Raw genomic sequence first — 21751 nt, forward strand, 5'->3', positions numbered from 1 at the left:
CTTCTAGGGTCTTTCTACAAAAACCCCTATTCTTCTCCATTCCAAGCACAGCTCTAAGCACACAGCAGGTGTTCAACAGTGTTTGTTGAACAACGAATGAATGAATGAATGAATGATGTGCTTTCCTCCTCTCCTTCACTAATAACTTTTATCTTGTCATGTGAAATCACCCACAGTCTTCAACATCCAAGTACAGTTAAAGTTCCTCACAAGAAACAATCCATTTATGAGGTGCCTGGGTGGCTCGGTTGAGCGGCTGCTCTGGATTTCAGCTCAATTCACAATCTCATAGTTCATGAATTTGAACCCCACACCGGGCTCTGTGCTGACAGTGTGGAGCCTGCTTGGAATTCTCCATCTCCTTCCCTGTCTTTGTCCCTCCCCCACTTGTGCTCTCTCTCTCAAAATAAATAAGTAAACTTTAAAAACAAAGAAACAATCCATTTACATATTTACTCAAATTAATGTTTTTGTTAGATTTCTTCCACTAAAAACTACTGATCCATTAAAAACAGACTTTCTTTAGGAACACAAATACCTGCTTTAAAATTGAATATAGATCGAGAAGAACTAATACTTACAAAGATGAACTAGGTTTGATAAAATTAGAGAAGTTGGATGAACTATTTTTAAAACGCACTAAAAACACTGAAAACTGGGAAATGCTGGGAAAAATCACTGGGCCGAGACCCGGAAGACGATGGATGTCCAGAGAAATTAGCCTCACGTATTGGGGTACATTTGTCCTGGGCATGTCTGCTGATTCAAGAGGAAGCTGGGAGGCTGAATGATGCTTCTGATATTTTTTTTGTAGGGTGGAGGCAAAAAACTGGAGTTGAGGGCCCGCTGAAAGCTACATGTCCCGGCTGGTTCCCAAAGGGCTGCACCTTACAGTTAAGGGTGATCTAGAAGTAAAGCAGCCCCTTCAGGAACTTCATTGAAACCCAGTGGTCTTTGGGTGGCCTGGAAAACGTGTGGTTCTTTGAGAGACTACTAATTGGTAAGTCCTGGTGAGGTTGATCAGGAAAGAGGGGTGGGAAGACACAGAAATCCCTACAGGGCCTACAGTCACTAAAAGATAATAAAAGGATATTAAGAACAACATTATGCCAATACATCTGAAATTTCATATTAAGTGAAAATGTCCTAGAAAACACAATCCATCAAATTGTAAGAGGAAACAGAAAGTCTGAAGATCTGTATAACCATGAAATAAACTATATTCATAGTTTATGACCTTCCCTTACAGAATAGGCCTAAAGGTTTTCACCAGGGAATTCTACCAAATTTAAGGAAGAAATAACAAATAATCTTATAGAAATGCTCCCCAAGAATAGTTAAAATAAAAGGTGTGTGTAGGGGGGATCTTCTCTGGTGGTGAAAGGAACATTCTGGCTGACCCTGTGCTCTGGCGTCCCAGGTCAGAAAGGTTGTCTAAAGCCACAGGGAAAATGGTGGAAAATTCACTGCCCCCATTGCCAGAAAGGGCAACTACGGCTTTGTTCTTTCTTAAGCTCCCAATTTGGCTTCATACTCTATCTTGTATGGGCTTTTCTTCTAAGTCTCGGCTAAACTCCTTAGGCTTAGCCTACTGGCCTCAAAAATATAGAGAGGTCGCATTGTCTGCCTGCCTCCTCGTCACGACAGTAATCACGTATGTACTCCTATTTGGAATAGACACGATCAGTACCTCTCCACTCAACCCCATTCATACAATCAGAGAACTCTGCTAAGAGTCAACAGCAGAAGAGATACCAAGAGCCCATCCCAGCATTAAGGAATATTCCCTTAATGATGTAAACCGAATGTTCTTTCTCGCAGCCGAAGAACCCGATACCAAAAACTGAATTGTATGTAGACTTAACACCAAGCATTTATTATATTTTTGACATAATAATTTTGACCGTAATTTTTTTTTTAATTTTTTTTTCAACGTTTTTATTTATTTTTTTGGGGACAGAGAGAGACAGAGCATGAACAGAGGAGGGGCAGAGAGAGAGGGAGACACAGAATCGGAAACAGGCTCCAGGCTCTGAGCCATCAGCCCAGAGCCTGACGCGGGGCTCGAACTCACGGACCGCGAGATCATGACCTGGCTGAAGTCGGACGCTTAACCAACTGCGCCACCCAGGCGCCCCGACCGTAATTATTTTTACTATTTCTCTTAATTAATACCCAACACTGAAATGTAAAAAAGTTGAACTTCCCTTAGATTAAGCTCCATTAATATTATAAATGTTCTCAAATATTAGTTATTAATGGACAAAATAACTGAAATGGTGCATTACCATGTACCAGACTTAAAAGAAAAAAAAGTCCTGAGAAGGAGAGATTCTCGTGGTTAGGCAGGGGGGCCCTAGGTGTCACCCCACCGGTCATTGTAAGAGGGAAGCAGGGAGGGACGTGACATGGAGGAGAGGACCCTGAGGTCGGAGACAGAGACGGGGGGGGGTGGGGACACAGCCCTGACCCAGAGACGCCGGGACCCCGGGAGCTGGGCGAGGCAGGGAGTCCCTCCCCTAGAGCCCTGCGGGAAGGTGGCTCCACTGACACCCTGACTCGGGCCGGGCCAGACGGACTCTGGACGCCTGGGCTCCGCAGCCGAGAGGAGAGACGTCGGAGGCTGCTGCCACCCGGCCTGTGCCGACCGCCACGGCCACGGCGGCCACAGACCCCGACACGCAGCTGCGTTGGCGTGTTCGGGGTGCTCCTGGCGGGTGGGGGGGTGCGTGGCGAAAGGAAGGAAGTGCTTCCCGCGGACACCGGCAGTCGTCTGGGGAGAGCGGCGGCCGGGAACACGTTCCTGGGGACAGTCCCCGGGCCTGACCTGCTCTGCGCCTTGGCCTGGGCGGCGACCCATGGGTGTCTCCTCGGCATCTCGCGAGGCCAGGCCTTGTCCCTGCCCCTCTTCTGGGCGTACTTCACGACAGGGAGGCTCCAGCTCGGGGAGACGGTTCGGGAACGCAGGCTGGCGGGCGCGTGGCCACGGCCCACACCACTTCTTTGAGTCAACTCACCGGCTTCTGGATGCTTGACGCGTTGACGGTAAAGTCGCTTTTATCTTGTTTAAATACAGATATCGCTTCCTCGGGGCAGGAGTAGGAAGCCCACTCCTCTGTGCTGGCCGGTAAGTCCTCAAGCCGTTTGCCAGGAACCGCGGTTGGAAGCTGTAAAGCGGGGACGGCGCACTCGCTTTGGAAGCCGGCTGAGCTCGAGCAGACAGGTGGTGAGCCTTGAGAAGGCAGCGCATCCCCGGCGCCCTCGGGGGCGGGGTGCCGCCCGGGCCCGCACCCCCGCCTCGCCCCGCCCCAAGAGCACCCCTGCACACGTCTGTCCTCCCTGGGGTCCGCGCCCGGGCTGTGAGCCACACCAGAGCCACGTTCGGTTTCACAGCAAAACCCGCTCTGACGTCACTCCCGAGGGCACGAAGATGGTGCTCTCTCCCCTCGCCCAACAGAGTCTACCCGGAGGCACCCCGGCTCGCGGTGACCCCACCACCGGCACATCCAGGCCCGGCCAGCGCCGCGTAAAGGAGAGCACGGAGGACGTGGGGCCGGAGTCCAGGGGGAGCGCCCGCTCCGGAGGGCAGTCGGACAGGACTGCCACGCGAGCGAGGTGGGGGCCCCACGTGATGAGGAAGCTGTCTTCCCACTCCTCCAGAGAGCTGCCCTCCCACCCGCACACCCTCTGCCAGGGGGTGGGGGGCACACACCCTGGGGCGACGGCCCGGCAGCCCGGGTGGACCGGCAGTCCGGTCCAGGTCCTCTTGCGTGGCCCCAGTCTGTGGCCTGGAGCCCCACTGTCAGGGTACCTGCTTGGGGTCTTTGCCCTTCTCTCTGTCCTTCTCCTTCTCCTTCCTCTTCTCCTTCTCCTTTTTAGGCAGTAGCAAATGTGAGCTAGCTGTTGCTGCTAGAATTCTGCTTTCTGAAATTGACCTTCCTGCTGTTAACAAAGAAACCTGTGAAAAATGAAATCCAGGTTTGCAACATGAGGAACAGCCGCGAACAGGCCCCCGCACACGCTCAGATCTGAGGGCGGCCAGTGGTCCTAACGCTCCGAGTGGCGACCTCACGCCACTCGTGTGCCAGGGCCACATCAGTGAGCCCGCCCTGTGCACGGGTTACCGCAGCATCCCTTGGTGAGTGGGACATTTGGCCTCCAGGGTGCGGGCGCGGTGGGGACACGGGGCTGACCTCCAAGGAGGGCTTGTCAGCTCTATGAAGTGAGTTCATGTCTCTAATTAAGAACACACATAACTTTGGGGAGCCTGGGTGGCTCAGTCGGTTAAGCGTCTGACTTTAGCTCGGGTCACGATCTCACGGTTTGTGGGTTCCAGCCCGCGTCAGGCTCTGTGCTGACAGCGCAGAGCCTGGAGCCTGCTTCGGATTCTGTGTCTCCCTCTCTCTCTGCCCCTCCCCTGCTCATGCTCTCTCTCTGTCTCAAAAATAAATAAAAAAAATTAAAAAAATAAAATAGAACACACATAACTTTTAGCAGTTCTCCTAAAAGAAGCATAAAGAATCCTCGTTTGATGGGTGGTGGGACAGTGGGTTGGGCATCTTGAAGCTGCTTTCCCAGTCCCGCCCGTCCTTCCCGCAGCCAAGGTTCCCGGCACGTTTCTGAGGGGCGGGGGGGGGGGGGGACTGCCCGCAGGAGGTCCTCAAGAACCAGAGGCTCCAAGAGCTTCCCCGGGTGGGGGGCCCTGTAAAGAGATGGTAGGGACAGGCCGTGCACAGAAGGTTCTGGAAGCCCAGCGGCAGGGCAGCTCAAGATTGCTGTGCCTGGGCCACCGAGGGTCAGGGAGATGCAAACATGGGCCAGCCGGCCGCTCCATTCGCACGGGCTGCGGGCACCCCCGCCGGGGAACTTCTGGGCGGACGGACAAGGGTGCTGGGTGGGTTTCGGAGACGAGTGGCCTCGGCCACTGGAGCGGGCCTTCCTTGAGGGGTTTCTCGAGCAGGTGAGGCCCACGGGCTACAGGGAGAGGCTCGGACTCCCGTCAAGAGCTGGGGACCCAGAAGGGAGCAGCCTGGTGCTTCACCTGCCAGATGCGCTTGAGGAACGTGTAGGCCATGAGGCAGTAGTCCTGGTAGCTGGCCGCGCTCGGGGACACCATCAGGGCCAGCAGGGTGTAGGCGCGGGCCAGCGCCTCCAGCTGCCTCACGTTCCAAAGCTTCTCCAAGGAGACTGTCCCCGCAGCCTCGGACACTGGACTTTCAGGGGCTGTCTGAGTGGGCAGCTGTTCCTCTGCAAGACAGGGGTGCCCACGGCCACGAGCATGTCCACACTCGGATGTCGTGGGCCCTTCTGAAGGGCACCTGGGCGCACGGGCATCCAGGGCTCCTCCCCCAGCCAGCGGACCACAGGGCTGCCCGCTGGGGGCTGCAGGTCCCGGTGGGGGCCGTGAGGACACGCCCATCCCAGACAGGAGGGAGCCCCTCACCCAAGCGCGCCAGTGCCACGGGGAGGGCGCGGCCCCGCGCGCTGAGCAGCTGACCGCGAACCAGAGCAGATAACCACTGAGGGGGCGTCCGAGCCCACCCTCACCTGCCAGCTCAGGGGCGTCCCTGGCAGGTGTCATCGCCAGCAGGATGTGAATCGCCCACGTCAGGTGGAAAGTTACGTCCTCCATGGGAAACTGTTTGTCATACAGCCACTCGCTGAATTCCAGGATGTATTCTACTTTTTGCCAGTCACTCTCTGGCTTCTTTGGGATTGAACAAAAAGGTCAGAAGGGGTATGTGTTCACTCCTCGGAGTGACGCTGGGACTGAGCGCGTCGCTGCAAGCGGGCGGAGGGCTCTCAACCCACCTTCGCGGCGCGGGACCCTCTGATGGGACCCAGTGCCGTCCACACTCGTGCACAACCTTTCCGTTGCTGACGGTCTTGTCACGAGACCAAAGCCGGGCAGTCTCCCGGCCCCCTTCCCACCCCGCTGCGGGCGCCCACCGGCCCTCCTGAGTCTGCCTGCCTTCAGTCTGTGCTCAGCTTTGTGCCTCCCAGGGCACTCATTCAAATGTGTACGCGAGGCTTTCTCTGGACGGGTCTGTGGTTACCCAGGGCTCCGGGGTCAGGGAAGGAGGCTGTTCCGTCCAGCATGCAGCCCCAGAACCCCGCACAAAGTGAGTCGAAACTCACTGCACGAGGGACAGGGCTGCCGCTTCCCACCCCTCCCGGAGCAGAGACAGCCCAACTGATGTCGGGTCCACCTGCAGGGCCCCACACGCTCGCCCCAACCCCACAGCCCTCGCCTGACACCCAGGCCGGGGGGGCCGCCATCCGCGGGCTGGGGAAGGCAGGACAGAGGAGGGTGGCGCTGAGGAGCAGGCGTTTGATTCTGGGTGTCGGGCTGGCACGCAAGAAGACAGAGGGGGACGGGTGACGGGTCATGGGAGGCGAGGTTGGAGGGGGGTCCAGGCCAGACACGAAGTTGTGAGGAGACTCAGGGTAGAGGTGGGGTTTGGCTCTGGTTGAGATCACTGGCAGGGGTGGGAGGGGAGTCGTGGATGGAGGGATCGGAGCCCTGAGTCCCGCCCTCTCCCCATTAAGTGGTTGGCGGTGGGGGGGGGTGGCTGGGCTGGGAGGCGGGGGGACCTGGGAGCCCAGAGAAGGAAGCCAGTCAGGGCAGGGGCAGGTCGGGGAGGGGGGGGGCCTCAGGGTGCCCACGGCGGTCTTGGGGGCTTGGCAAGAGCTTTGCAAGGGAGCTGGGGGGTGCCAGAGCCTGGGTGGGGTTTATGACGGACACCATCTTCTCAACGAATGGTGTTGGGAAAGCGGGGCGCCCTCACGCTCACACCAGCCACAAAGTGTAACTCAAAATGGATCGAAGACTTGAATGTAGGAGCTGAAACAATGATGCCGTTACAACAAATACAGGAGTGGATCTTCGTGACCTTGGCCTACGAGACGGCTCCGGGGACACAGTCCATAAACACAAGCAACAAAAGAAACAGAGTGGACTTCATCAAAACTACAAATGTTTGGGCTATAAACGCATCACCAACAAAGTGAAAAGTGCTTGAAAAGACAACACACATATACGAATCTCCTATCTCATCAGAGGTTGTGCCCAGGACACATGAGGAAGTCCTACAACTCAACAATAAAAAGACAAACAACTAAATTAAAAAATGGACAAAGAATCTCAATAGACATTTCTCTGAAAAAGACAGACAGGGGCACCTGTCGGTTAAGCGTCCTACTTTTCAGCTCAGGTCATGATCTCATGGTTCAGTTTGTGGGTTCGAGAGCCACCGTGCTGACAGCTCGGAGCCTGGAGCTGCTTCGGATTCTGTGTCTCCCTCTCTCTGCCCCTCCCCCGCTCACACCTCTGTCTCTGTCTCTGTCTCTGTCTCTCTCAAAAAGTAAATAAACGGGGCACCTGGGTGGCGCAGTCGGTTGAGCGTCCGACGTCAGCCAGGTCATGATCTCACGGTCTGTGAGTTCGAGCCCCGCGTCGGGCTCTGGGCTGATGGCTCAGAGCCTGGAGCCTGTTTCTGATTCTGTGTCTCCCTCTCTCTCTGACCCTCCCCCGTTCATGCTCTGTCTCTCTCTGTCCCAAAAATAAATAAATGTTGAAAAAAAAATTAAAAAAAAAAGTAAATAAACATTAAAAAATTTTTTTCAAGCTAAAAAGATAGACAAATGGCCAATACATGCATGAAAATACATTGCTTTCTCTCTCTCTAAAAAATAAATAAACGTTAAAAAAAGGGGGGCACCTGGGGGGCTCAGTTGGTTAAACATCTGACTTCGGCTCAGGTCACAGTCTCACAGTTTGTGAGTTAAAGCCCCGCATCAGGGTCTCTGCTATCAGCACAGAGCCCAGAGCCCGCTTTGGATCCTCTGTCTCCCTCTCTCCCTGCCCCTCCCCCACTCGTGCTTGTTCTCTCTCTCAAAAATAAACATTAAAAATAAATAGATAAATAAACATTAAAAAAAAAAAAGAAAGAAAAAGAAAATACACACATGTGTGAGTCACCCAGGAAGCACAAGTCAAACCACAATGGGACAGCACCGTCCCCCCCAGGACATTAGGTCAGAAAGCCAGCGGGTGGTGCGGGCCAGGGTGCGGCCACACTGGGGCCCTCACCGCTGCTGGTGGGAAAGAGCTCTGGAGAGCCGTGACCGCCCCTCGGAAGGTCCAGTAGAGCTCCCCGGGCACCTTGCATACACTGCTAGGTCTGTGCCCGGGAGACACGAACGGGGCGTCCGTGCAGCGTCATTCACGAGAGCTAAACATGGAAACAACACGCACACCCGTCAACAAAACGTTACCTGACAACGTCTGCACACAGTGGAGCCTTACCAGCCAGAGAAATGGGTGAAGCTCGGACACAGCCATAACCCAAGACAGCCTGGACGCGTTATGCCAGATGAAAGACGCCAGGCACAAAGGACACATCTTGTGCGACACATGCCAAACGGACAAACCCACACAGACAGAAAGCGGACCGCTGGCCGGCGGTGGGTGAGGGGACGGGCGCTAATGGGCCAGGTTTTCTGGGTGGTGGTGAAGCGTCCTCAAACCGATGGTAGTGATGGCTACGTGACCCTGTGAGTTCATGAAGATACACCTTGCACCCCAAGAAACCAGAAACGAGGAACGAGGGGACTTGGGGTCGGTGGGGACAGACAGCCTTTGCAAGGAGCCTGGTGCCGGGGAAGCCTTTCCTTGGAGGGTGGGGTCCACACTGCCTGGTCCCTTTGAACCCGGTGGGGACCTAGGTCCCAGGAGCCTCTTCACTGGCCGCCAGAGCCTGTGTTTGGACCCAGAGCAGCGTCCTGACCAGTCCCCAGTTAACTCCTTCCCGAGGGACACACCACCCCTGGCTCCGTCGACAAACCTCACGGCAGGATTTGCTCCATGAGAGACACTCCGAGTAACAGAAAAGCCCCGTCAGTTACCTGGCGCTGGTGGCGTCCCCAGGACAAGCTCAGGGCCGTGACTGAGGGGCGGTTTTGTCCCCCAGCAGAGCCCCCACCTGCCGTGGGGCCACGTGGAGGCGCCGTCCCCTCCCCAAACCTGCCCTGCTTCACTCCAGGTGCATGGAGACGAATGTCTGCCGTGATTCTCGTCGTGGGGAGAGAGCCCGAGACCCCCGAATCGCAGAAGGCGACACAGCCTGCTCCTCTGTGCCCGGTCCGGCCTCGGGCACCCCCTCTTTGCGGGCCTCACCCCCTCCCCCACAACCGTCCCCCGGGGCAGCGATGCGGGCCCTGCACCCACGCAGGGCCTCTCCCTCCACGCTGGAAGGTACCATGGAAGACAGGGGTCTGTCTGCCTGCTCCCCTGCGCTCGTCAGAAGGGCGCGTCCCCTCCCTGTGGCTGCGCCCCACGCCTCCGCCGGGCCAGGGGTTCCCCAGGCCTCCCTCCTCGGGCCCGCGTCCACAACTGAGAGGCTGACGTCACGAGCACCCAGGCAGACCTGTAAGGCTTGGATGGCGTTGTGATAGCAGGTCAGCTCGCCATGCACACTCCTGGAGTTCAAGGCCAGACGGTGCCACATGTGTGCCAAGTAATCTTCACTTTCATCTTTGAATTTCTGTATTTCCATCGTAAAATTCTGGCCAAGTTTGGCCTTCACGATGACCATGTGTTTGAAAATCAGGCTTAAAAAAAAAGCAAAAGAGAGAAATTAATGCTTGAACTGAACGAGAAACAATTAAATATATAGAAGGCACCCAAAACTAAGAAATGTTTGTCCATTTTCCTACGTACAAAGACAAAATGAAACGGAACCTGAGTTACTTGGGGGTTTTTGTGTTGTGTTTTCCTTTGTCATGACTTGTGTGTTTTAAGTCCCCTCCCTTCTTGTGTTGAATTCCCAGAGGGGAAATGGAGTCCAGTGGAGATGGGAGGGTGGGGCAGGGGGGCAGATGCAGGTGGGGGGGCCCGGGCGGGGCGGGGGGGGGCGGGACAGGGTGCCCAGGAGCAGGGAGCGCTCACAGGCGGTGCGCTGTCCTCGGCAGCACCTGCACAGCCTCGTCCAGCACCTTGAGGCCCCCCTCCCAGTCGCCGCGGTCCGCGTGGCAGTGGAAGAGCAGGCCGTAGAGCGCGGCGCGCAGCGTCAGGTCGTCCTCGGCACCTGCGGCAGGAGAGGTGCTCGGGGCTCCGAGAAGGGGCAGCTCCGGGCCGCCCCGACCTGCGGGCCTCGGGGCGCCACAGGGAGGGCTCCCGGCACCATGTGAGAGCCCGGAAGCCGCGGACGTCCCTGAGGGCGGCGTGCGCCCGGTTTGTCACACGCATCGGCGACCCCACGGGCCTGACAACGACCCCCCGGGGCCGACGCGACAGCTGTCCGGTCGCGGGGGAAGGGGGGGCAGGGCCGCACGACAGCAGTCCTTTAGGACCAGCCGTGCCGAAGAGGCTCGTGAGGGGCTCCCTGTCCCCCAGGCTGCCCCGCTGCTCTTCCTGCCTCCGCGTGGCTCACCTTCGAGGGGTGCCTCCTGAGCGCCCCACCCGCTCCCCGGCCGGGCCTCCACACCCTCCACACCTGAGCTGGCTCAGACTTTTCGTTTTCCGAGCCCTGTCTCTGTGTCGGACTCCTGTTACTTTTCTACCTCGTGAGGGAAGAAGAATCCTTTCTGGAAACCCTGACCCGCACGGCCGGGCGTGGCTGCTGGCCAGGCCCGGCAGGTGGCGGCATCGGGCTGATGGACGGAGACCACGCCTTCCTGTTGACTTGCCACCAAACGAGCCACTGTGCCGCCCAGCCTCAGCGCCCCCCTGCCCCATGTAAGCAGAGGCCCCGTGGCGGGTACGGGGCCCTCAGCGGCAATAGTTCACATGGGTGACCGTGTAGCCTTCTTGTCCTGTTTGGATGTCAGAGCAGCCGGGAGAGCAGGCCCCAGGACCCGGCCACACACACGGCCACACGGCCAGCACAGCACACACTGCCCGGGACTGGCGTGGCCTCTGCACCGCCAGTGCTGGGATCTCAGGACACAGGTGTCCCTGCGTCCACACCTGGGAGCAGGTAGATTCAGGCACGTGACTGGGTCAGCCGGTCAACCCCGATCAACTCGGGGGCCTCACGGTGGGGCGGCGAGGACCGCCAGGGTCTGCCATTTGAGTCCCGACTGGCTCAGGTCCTGCCCTTGGCTCTGCATTTCTTTGATCTGTGCCAAGGAGCAACATCCTCCCTGGTCTGCCCTCACGGTCACCATCACCGTCACGGCTCTGGACCGTCCACCGCTTTTCCGGTCCAGTCCCTCCCCTCAGGTACTGCAGCTGTCGTCGGGGGCCTGTGCGCCGGGCCCCCTCCTGCTCCACCCCTTCCCCGCAGGTCCTTCCGGGCGGGGCCTCGGGGTGGGGTCGCCACCAGGGAGGAAGGTGCTGTGCGGAGTCAAGCCTCTGGGCGCTCCGGTGAGTCTGTTCCCGCAGCACAGCCCGTCCTGACCAACACGACTGCGTATCACAGAAGTTACTCACTGACTCACTTTAAAGTTCAAGAAGTAATCTTCCCACGAAACACCGGCTTGGCTCAATCGTACTTTCCGATCTTCCCCCAACAATCTGCCTTTTTCGCTACTACTAAACTGACCTATTTGATCATTTCCGTGCGTGGAGTTCAGTGTGGGCGGGGCCTGCACAATCCCCCCCCCCCCCCCCCCCCCCCCCCCCCCCCCCGCCAAGCCATACTCCGCCAGGAGCCTCGATCCGCGGCCCGGGCTGCCATCTGGAGCGTGGTGCTCAACTCACTCTTCAGTCACACACGGTCCTACTGTCTGCTCATTATCTTAAATCAACTTTATCTCCCAACAGACACGCAGTACTCGGGGAGGGGGCCCGCTGCCCCAGCCCACAGCATTTACGCCCCCAGTACACACCGAGACCTTACGGTAACGGGAATGATGATGTTTTAGCGGTTAATCATCATTTTCTTTCTTTAAACATGAATTCTTAAATACGGTCTTACTGTTCTAAGTTCAGTTTGTGTTTTGCTTTTGCTTTGCAGGAGTCCATCTCTACGTTGGCTTTGGAAGTACAAGAACACGACTTATCTGCCAGAGTGACCCAGAGGCTGGGCCCCCCGGCGGCCACCACAGAGACGGCCACCACCCGCCCAGAGCCCTGCCCTGAACCCAGGGGCCGGACGAGGGGGCCTTCCGGGCTTCGGTTTCCCTGCGCGCAAAGTGCAGGTTCCAGAAAGTTGTTCACAAACAGCACTCTGTGCCCGTCACACAGGAGCCGTTACTGTCGTGATGAAGCGGTCTGTGCGTTAGTGCAAGGAATAACAGCACGCGGCACCTCCCTTTCTCTGTGCTGCGGCCGCGTCTCGTGCCTACAAACCTGGGAGAAAATGCCCTTCGGGAGTCCCTCCGCTTTGGAAGTCCGCTGTAGGCCACTGGTGCAGAAGCAGTGTTTTTCCTTTTTCCTAAGGTGAAAACAAAGAAACCGTGCAGATATCGCAAAGGTGCAATTTATTCTGTCACCATTTTGATTTTTATTTGCCTCAGTATCTGAATACAGAAACGGAAGCCAAGTTCCTGAACTACTAAAGCACAAACACTGAAGTCACATCTCACCCCTAAGGAAAGGCCCCCCAGTGCACACGAGAACATGCACAGGGACTGCCTCACGCAGCCTGCGCCCTTTTTAATGACGCAACACATCCAAATCAGTGTCAGAGCTTGAAATCAGTGGGACCAAAAGCACATTACAAAAGACTTCTAGGGGCGCCTGGGTGGCTCAGTCGGTTAAGCGTCCGACTTCAGCTCAGGTCATGATCTCACGGTTCACGGGTTTGAGCCCCACGCCTGACTCTGTGCTGACAGCTCGGAGCCTGGAGCCTACTTCGGATTCTGCGTCTCCCTCTCTCTTTGCCCCTCCCCGACTCATGCGCGCGTGCACGTGTTCTCTCTCTGTCTCTCTCAAGAATAAATGTTAAAACATTTTTTTAAATAAAAAAAATAAAATCAGATGTGAAAGTAGGACTATTATGACCTTGGAGAGATAAAAAGGATTCTAAGAGAAGGCTGTGGCCTAGCGCATACCGACAAATTAGATCTAGAAGAAATGGAAAAATACTTTAAAACACATAATTGCCCAAGCTAACTCAATAAGAAATGGGAAACGTCAACAAACTTAAACAAGTAGAGACTGAATCAGTAATCAGAAATCTCCCAATAAAGACAAGTCCTGGACGCAAGGCTCATGGGTGGCTTCTACCAAACATGTGAACACTTGGCAGTAACCCTCCTCAACTTCCAAAAACCGAAGAGGAGGAAATGCTTCCGTGCCGATTCTGACGCGATTCTGACACCAGCGTTACTTTGATAGCAAGTCCAGACAGAGACATCACAAGAAAATTACAGACCAAGACAATACTCTATGACTATAGATGCAAAAATGCTCAACAAAATTTAACCAATCAAATCCAACAGCATAGTGAAAATATGATTCACCATGACCACGTGTATTCCCAGGAATACAAGGGTGGTTCCACGTAAGACCGATCGGTGTAATTAATCCAGCACATTAACAGAATGAAGGAGAAAAACCACACGATAATCTCAACCGATGGAGAAAAGGTATCTGACAAAATCCAACACCTTTTCATCATAAAATCTCAGAAAACTAGGAATAACAGGAAAATTGGTCAACATATAAAAGGTATTTGTGAACAACCCATAGCTGATGCTGTGCTCAACAGTGAAACACTGAAGCTTCCTGCTAAAATCGGGAAAAAGATGAGGGAGTTTCAGCATTTTACTGGGCATTCTAGCCAGAGTAATAGACAGAAAACAGGATAAAAGCCAGCCAAACTGGAAAGGAAGAGGTAAAACTGTCCCTATTCACAGATGATACGATCCTAGGTATAGAAAATCCCAAAGAATCCCCAAGAAAACCACTACAGCAAATAAATGAATGCAGCAAAGTTGCAGGACACAACAATACAACAGTCAGTTGTTTTTCTATGTACCCGCAGTGATCAGTCTGAAAACAAAACCAGGAAGTGCTGTGGACTTAGCTGTGTCCCTCCTCTACCAAATTCCCATGCAGAAGCCCTAATCCCCAGTGCGCTGATATTTGGAGATGAGGTTCTTGGGAGGTGATTAGGATTAGATGAGGTCATGACTTAGGGTCCTCATGATGGTGTTAGTGTCCTTATAAGATGAGACACCAGAGACCTTGCTGATCTCCACACGCCCCCAAACGAGGAGAAAGCAAGAAGGCAGATGTATACAAGACGGGACAAGGGCCTGGCCTTACTGGCTCCCTGATCTTGGGACTTCCTTCCAGACTCCAGAAGAGTAAGAAACAAATTTCCACTGTTTAAGCCCTCCAGGCATCCAGCATTTTGTTATGGCCACCTGAGCTGAGACAAAAAGCAATTTCATTTATACCATCACCTAAGAGAATTAAATGCTTGCAAAGAGGTGAAAGACATATATGTTGAAAACTATAAAAACATTTTGCTGAAAGAAAGTGAACAAGGTCTGTATGAATGGGAAGACATCACTTGTTCATGGATGGAAAAATGTTAAACTGTCCATAGCACCCAAAGTGATCGATAGATTCAATACAATCCCTCAAAATCCCAACACCCTTCTCCAAAGAAATGGAAAAGCCAAACCTCAAATTCATGTGGAATTGCAAGCGGCTCCAAGTAGCCAAAACAACCTCAAAAAAGATTAATAAAGTGGGAAGACTCACAATTCTTGACTGCAAAATTTACCACAAAGCTACAGGAATCGAATCAGTGTGATCCTGGCACAAGGACAGACATATAGACCAATGGAATAAAACAGAGAGCCCAGAAATAAATTCTCAGATATATGGTGAATGACTTTTGACAAAGACACTAAGATCATACAACGGGCAAAGAACACTCTTCAGCAACTGGTGCTGGGTGGGGCACCTGGGTGGCTCAATCGGTTAAGTGTCCGACTTCGACTCAGGTCATGATCTCAACGTTCGTGAGTTCGAGCCCTGTGTCGGGCTCTGTGCTGACAGCTCGGAGCCCAGAGCCTGCTTCGGATTCTGTGTCTTCCTCTCTCTCTGCCCCTCCCCTGCTCATACTCTGTCTCTCTCTAAACTAAATAAACATTAAAAAAAAAAAAAAAAACTGGTGCTGGGAAAACTTGATTTTCACAGGCAAAGAAATAAAACTGTCCTCCTATCTTACACCACATACTAAAATTAACTCAAAGTGAGGGTGGGGGAAACCTGAAACATAGGAGCTAAATCTATAAAACTCGTAAAGAAAACATTGGAAAAATTCTTCATGACATTGGATTTGGCAATGACTCCATGGATGTGACACCAAAAACATAGGCAAAAAGAAAAATATAGTTGAACTTTGTCAAGATTAAGAACTTTTGTGTGTCAAAGGATACCATCAAGGGAGTGAAGAGGCAATCAAATGAATGGGAGAAAAAAAATCTGCAAATCTGATGTTTGATAAAGAATTAATATCCAGAATATATAGAGAGCTCTTGCAATTCAACAACAACAACAACAAAAATCCAAAAATGGGCAAAGGACTTGAACAGACATTTCTCCAAAGAAAATATGCAGATAACTAATAAGCACATGAAAAGATGCTCAAAATCATTTGTCATCGGGAAATACAAATCAAAATCACAGTGAGGTATCTCTTCACACCTACTGGGATGGGTATAATTTTTTTTTTAAATCGGAAACAACGAGTGTTGACAGGATGTGCAGGAATCGGAACGCTGCTGGTGGGCATGTATAATGGAGCAGCTGCTTTGGAAAATAGCTTTGCATTTCCTTCAAAGGTTAAACACAGAAGTACCATATAACCCAACAATTCTCCTCCTAGGTGTGGACTCGAAAGAACTGACAGCAGGGACATAAATATATTTGCACACTCGTGTGTAGCCGCGCTATTCACAACAGTGGAAAGGATGAAGCCATCATGCTCAGCAACAGATGAGCGGATAAACAAAGTGGTGTCCATCCACACAACGGAGTATTGTTCGGTCATAAAAAAGAAGGAAATGCTGACACCTGCTACGTGAACCTTGATGACACCATGCCGAGTGAAATAAACCAGACACAGAAGGACAAACGCTGTGTGATTCCTGTTCAGTGAGGAACCTAGAGTCTTCCCATTCATAGAGATGAGAGTGGGGCTGTTGTTCCATGGGGACGGTTCTTGTTGGGGATGATGAAAAAGTTGCAGGCACAGACCCTGGTGATGGCCATAAAACACTGAATATAATTAAGGTCACTGAATTATATACTTCTGGATGGTTAAAATGGTAATTATATTATGTATATTTGATCACAACTTTTTCAAAAGCCCATTGGAAAGAACTGAACTTTAGGTGAGTTTTGTAAACGTCTAGACCCGGGCTGGGCAAATTTTTTCTGTAAAGTGCCAGAGAGCAAGTACTTCTGGCTTTGTGGGTCACATGGTCTCTGTCACAATTACTCCCTTCTGCTGTTGTAGCCAAGCCACAGACAATATGTAAATGATCAGGCATGGCTGCGTCCCAATAAAACTTTATTTACAAATATAGGAGACAGGCTAGATTTGGCCCCTGGGCGGGGGTTGCCCACACCTGGCTTAGGCCATCAGAGGTCATAAGTATCTTTGTAAGAAAATAGGGAGCATCAGCCAATTTCTTCTATGAGGCTCTGATTTTCAATTTTCTTCTTGCTGTCTCTTGAACAGCAGTCTCCCCGACCAGAGACAGTCTTGGGGATTTTACGCACAGCTGTGGGCCCTCCTGCCACAGGCCTGGCTCTGGATCAGCACAGAGGGTGGATCCCCCATCTCATCCTGTCCCCCCAAGCCTCCCCCAGCTCGTCCTGTCCCCCCAAACCTCCCCCATCTCGTCCTGTCCCCCCAAACCTCCCCCAGCTCGTCCTGTCCCCCCAAACCTCCCCCAGCTCGTCCTGTCCCCCCAGACCTCCCCCAGCTCGTCCTGTCCCCCCAGACCTCCCCCAGCTCGTCCTGTCCCCCCAGACCTCCCCCAGCTTGTCCTGTCCCCCCAGACCTCCCCCAGCTCGTCCTGTCCCCCCAGACCTCCCCCAGCTCGTCCTGTCCCCCCAAACCTCCCACAGCTCGTCTGGCCGCAGGCCTCTGAGGGCTCTGCTGGCCCCGGACTGAGGGCCCACGAAGCTCTGCCCACGGGCTCTACCCTAGACCGTCTGCCCACGGACCTCTGTCTGCCAAAGCCTTTGACCTTTAGACCTTCCCTTAGAAAAAGGCCCTGCTGAAAACTGCAGGTTTAGGTCTGAGCCTGGCCTTCTTGGGCAGACGGGAAAGGTGCCGGAGTCCCCACGGGAAGCCGAGTCCTGGGGCACAGGACGCACGTGGTCAGCAGGCGGGACAGCCCTTACTGACCTCCGCATGCCCTCTGAAGCTGGGTCTGCGCCCAGGTGAACAGAGGGGGCCAGCCGCGGGTGGTGACTTACCAAGACCACACACGCCCTGGCGACGGGGCGCCTGTGGGGTGGAGTCAGGCCGAGACTTTGGCTCTGGCCCAGAGGTTTCTGTGGTTTTCCTCGGCCATCTGAACCTACCGTTCTGTCCTTTCCCCTCCCCTGCTGGGGCTTTCTGGGGAACGGTCAGTGTCCCCTTGGAGGGGAGGAAGGAAGAAAGAGAGGTCTTCGTGTCTGCCCTGCCGGGTTTCAGGGACGTCATTGTCCTCTGGGCCCCCTCCTTTGCTGACCCTGGTGTTCCTGGTTTCCACGGCTCCCCGGGGTCTGTCTTCCCTGGGGATCTCGCCCTCCCTTTCCGGAGGACGCCTGCCCCACCGTGGCCCCACATGGCACACCTGTTTCTTCGCTTCTGTCCTATTGATGATGCCGATGAGCCTCTGTACGACAGTCTTGGCTTTCCTCCTGTTGGCCGCGGAGGACAGGAGCGGGAGCCAGGTGTTCCAGTACTGCCTCACAGCCAGCATCACCAGGGCGCTGCTCCCCGCAATGCCCCCGAACCTGAAAGGGAATCCCCGGGCTGGAGCGGCGTAGACACCAACGATGCAGGAACGACATGGGAAGCTTCTCGATTTACCGGGGAGCGGGCACGGCTGGGCGCCACGGAGCACCCCGGACGCGGGCGCTCCCTCCCCCCGATGGCCATGTGGCCTGTGGCGACCCACTCGTGCCCGAGGGCCTCTCGAACACGGGGCGGAGTGGATGTGACCGCAAGGGGCGAGATGGCCCCGGCCACAGGGTCACAAAGGAGGGCCAGCCCTAGTGGCAGTCCCCACTGAGCCCCGTACCCTTCACCCCACGGCACTGCGGTCCGTCTGCCTCCCACAGGCGGCACGCACGCCAAGCCCACAGCCCACGCGGCCGCACCGGCCACTTAGCCCGGCATGGCGCACCTGGCGCTCTCCACGAAGGACCTCGCGGCCGCCAGGCGCAGCTGCTTTCTGCCCTTCAGGTTCCCCAGGATGCTCCTGCCCTGGATGCAGGCTGTGGTGCTCAGCATCTCGGCCACCAGTTGAGTCTCCACCCTGGGGACAGAGAAGTACGAGGCAGGAGGGCTCTTCGGGGAGACGGGCGCGGTGCAGAGAGGTGAACAAGCCCCGGGGGCATCCAGAGTAGCCTCGTGCGAGCCCCCAGACCGCAGCTAACTGGCTGAGCGCACTCAACCCGCAGAACCACGAACCGGCGTGTTAAATGACGAATCCGTGAAGGGAGCAGCAAAAGGTGGGCACAGCGAGCCCCTCCTAGCAGGGCCGAGCCCCGCCGGGAGCAACGGGGCTCCGCTCCCTGCGCCCCCGTGTGCTGGTCTCAGAGGGCCTCCGCTCTGTGCCGGGAGCTCAGTCCGGTACGGTTTCGACTCAAAGCCGTGTCAAGGATGCCAGACCCTCTCCCGAAACGCTTACTACCCCGGCCTCGCCATGGCTTGTGCATAGATACCACCACACACACGGAGACATCGCCCCCGGGAGGGGGATCCCGTGCTGGAGGGGACCAGATCCCCAACACCCAGCTCGGGGGGCCCTGGATTTATTCCCAGAGAAATACACACAGTTCCCGGGCAGCCTCCCTCCACGGGCCACCTGAGTCTTTATTTTTGAAGAGCGTGGCCTCTGGCTGGGTCTCAGACGCTCCCTGTATTCCGTGGGATAAACCCTGCTCTTTAACTGGAGTGACGGCTCACTTCCGCTTGGTACATACACGGTGTGGTTGGGGCGGAATCTTCCATTTGCTTTCGTTTGTCCCGTGTGTTGTTGCTTTCCCCCCTGATTTGGGCTAAGTGAATGACCTTTCAGTATTGCATTTTGTCTCCCCTGTTGGATTTTTAGTTATACTTCTGTTTACTCTTGTTTCAGTACTTGCTCAAGAGATTACAACGTACATCCTTAACTAACAGTGTAGCTTGGGTTAATGTATCATTTCACAGGCGGTGGGAAACCTCTGAACAGCATTCTGTGACGTGCCTCATTCCTGTCACTTGTGTTCTCACGGTCACGCACTTTACTTGCATATTTACTAAGAATCCCAACACGTGATGCACTTCGTTTTAATTTTTTTTTAACGTTTTTATTTATTTTGGGGACAGAGAGAGACAGAGCATGAACAGGCGAGGGGCAGAGAGAGAGGGAGACACAGAATCAGAAGCAGGCTCCAGGCTCCGAGCCATCAGCCCAGAGCCCGACGCGGGGCTCCAACTCACGGACCGCGAGATCGTGACCTGGCTGAAGTCGGACGCTTAACCGACTGAGCCACCCAGGCGCCCCGATGCACTTCCGTTTTAAAAAGGCAAAACCTTTTAAAGAATTTAAGAACTGAGGGGGAGAGTCATTTGCGCTCCCCACGCATTCACCACCTCGGTGTTCTCCCGGCTTCTTCAACCTCGTTCCCGCCTGCCATCTTCCTTGAGCCTGAAGAATTTCCTCCGGCATCTCTTCGAGGAATGGATTACCTACCTTACCTTTAGCTTATCTTATGCCTTGATTTTGCCTTCATTTTTTGCAGGCTCTTCTTACAGGAATCCTAGATTGACAGGTTTCTTTTCTTTCTTAACCCTTAAAACGTTACGCAGTCCACGTTGTTTCTGCTGAGAAGTCTGCGGTCCCACCCGTGGTTTCCTACACACAACGCACCCGTTTGCCTTCCGACTTCTCGCCAATGATTTCTTGCCTTTGGCCGGCAGCAACGGGACTACGGTGAGAACAGCTGTGGTTTTCTTTGTGTTTATCCCGCTTGGAGTCATTGAAAATCTTGGATCTCTGGCTGGACGTTTTTAACTCAATTCGGAAAAAAATTAAACTCTTCTATCTTCAAATATACGTATCTCTGCCTCCCTCTCTTGCCTCTGTCCTGAGACTCCTGTTTCCCTTGGGTTAGGCCACTTGATTCTGCCCCACGTGTCGTTGAAGTTCTGTTCATTTCGCTTTTCTGTCTTTTCTCCCTGTGCTTTGGTTTCAATACTCCGTTGAGCTGCATTCACAGTTACTTACCACTTCTTCAGCATTCAGATGTTAAGCTCTCCCAGTGAAACATTTCCAGATGTTGTGTTTTTTAGTTCTGGAATTTCCACTTAGTTATTACAGTTTCCATTTCTTCGTTGAAATTCCCCACCTGTACACTCATCTTTCCACTAAAAATGCTTTCTTGTATTTATAACAGCTGTTTTAAGTTTTAAATTTGTTGTCTTCTAATTTCAAACTTTGTGTCACATCTGCGTCTGTTAACTGTTTCTATCCTATGGACTGTATTTTCTCCTGGTATGGGAGAACACTTTCTTGTTTTTCCATACGTCTGGTAGTTTTTTTATTTTATGCTGGACACTGCAAGGGCTGTATTGTTGAGTGTGGATGCTGCTGCCTTCCTTTAATGGGATGTTGGGGTTCATTCTGACGGGCAGTTAATTTACTGGTGCCTCAGTTTATCCTATGAAGATTTGAATGAGGCTTTTGTGGGGTAAGTCTAGAGTGGCCCTTACAGCCCTATTCCTAAGGTATACGGTCTTTTTGAACGCCTGGCAAGTTGACTCTTGTCAAACACCTCAACACGGATGGCTTCCAGCATCTCTCTGCAGCTTAGAAATCGCACCTCAGTGCCTGGGAACATACAAGCTCTGTCCAGTAATCTCTTTTCTCACATCATATCTGACAAATGCTGGCTGTCTCAGTAGCCCCAGGCACGGGTCCTTGTTTCGTCCCAGTATGTCTTCTGTCTGGGCTGTGCTTCCCAACGCTGACGTTTGAACACCCCTCCAACCCCCCACAGAAAGCAGGGGTGAACGTGCAGCCACGTTTGATGTTTCCTTTTACAGAAATCTCTTCGTTGGATCATCTGTTGTCCAATGCTTGGCAATAATTGGTTCATGTATTTTGCCAAGCTTTACCGTTTTTTTCTCACAGCACAAGAGTATACTAACTGTTACTGTGTAATGGCCAGAAATGGTAGGAAAAGGGACTTTTACATATAAATAAACATGTTCTGTAAATGACTTATTTTATTATATATTATATACTTATTTGTTTATAAATATAACATAATATACAATAAATATAATATTAAATATCTTACATATTTATATGTAAGATATAAATATTATACACATATATAAATTAATAATTTACATAAATATATTGTATATATTATATAAATTTCTATAAAGACCCAACATTGATGATTATGTTAAATGAAAATGTTGAACAAAGTAGAGATGTCCCAAATAACCTTAGACTATCTAGAATTAGACTATCTAATCTATTTTGTGTCTGTTTTAAGGATCTGCATGAAATTTCTTATTAATGGACATTCCTTTATACTGATAGTGTGAATGTGAAAATTATTCTG

At 53.2% G+C, this 21751-nt stretch overlaps 1 protein-coding gene and 1 pseudogene across 15 annotated transcripts in view; one reads left to right on the forward strand and one right to left on the reverse strand.

Annotated features, from left to right (window-relative positions):
• Positions 1-21751, reverse strand: part of CFAP46 (cilia and flagella associated protein 46) — a 96739-nt gene that overhangs the window by 38591 nt on the left and 36397 nt on the right. For all 15 annotated transcript variants that reach the window (XM_045040902.1, XM_045040901.1, XM_045040905.1 and 12 more), the window contains 9 exons: positions 18316-18447; positions 17761-17923; positions 12296-12380; positions 9950-10088; positions 9429-9612; positions 5548-5707; positions 5042-5247; positions 3812-3958; positions 3018-3167 (listed from right to left, as the gene is read on the reverse strand). In XM_045040902.1, coding sequence (XP_044896837.1) covers positions 3018-3167; positions 3812-3958; positions 5042-5247; positions 5548-5707; positions 9429-9612; positions 9950-10088; positions 12296-12380; positions 17761-17923; positions 18316-18447 — 1366 coding nt within the window. The remainder of the gene's footprint in view (positions 1-3017; positions 3168-3811; positions 3959-5041; positions 5248-5547; positions 5708-9428; positions 9613-9949; positions 10089-12295; positions 12381-17760; positions 17924-18315; positions 18448-21751) is intronic.
• Positions 462-1847, forward strand: LOC101083297 (annotated as a pseudogene).

This window comes from Felis catus, chromosome D2 (assembly GCF_018350175.1).
Source record: "Felis catus isolate Fca126 chromosome D2, F.catus_Fca126_mat1.0, whole genome shotgun sequence".
Taxonomy (NCBI): Eukaryota; Metazoa; Chordata; class Mammalia; order Carnivora; family Felidae; genus Felis; species Felis catus.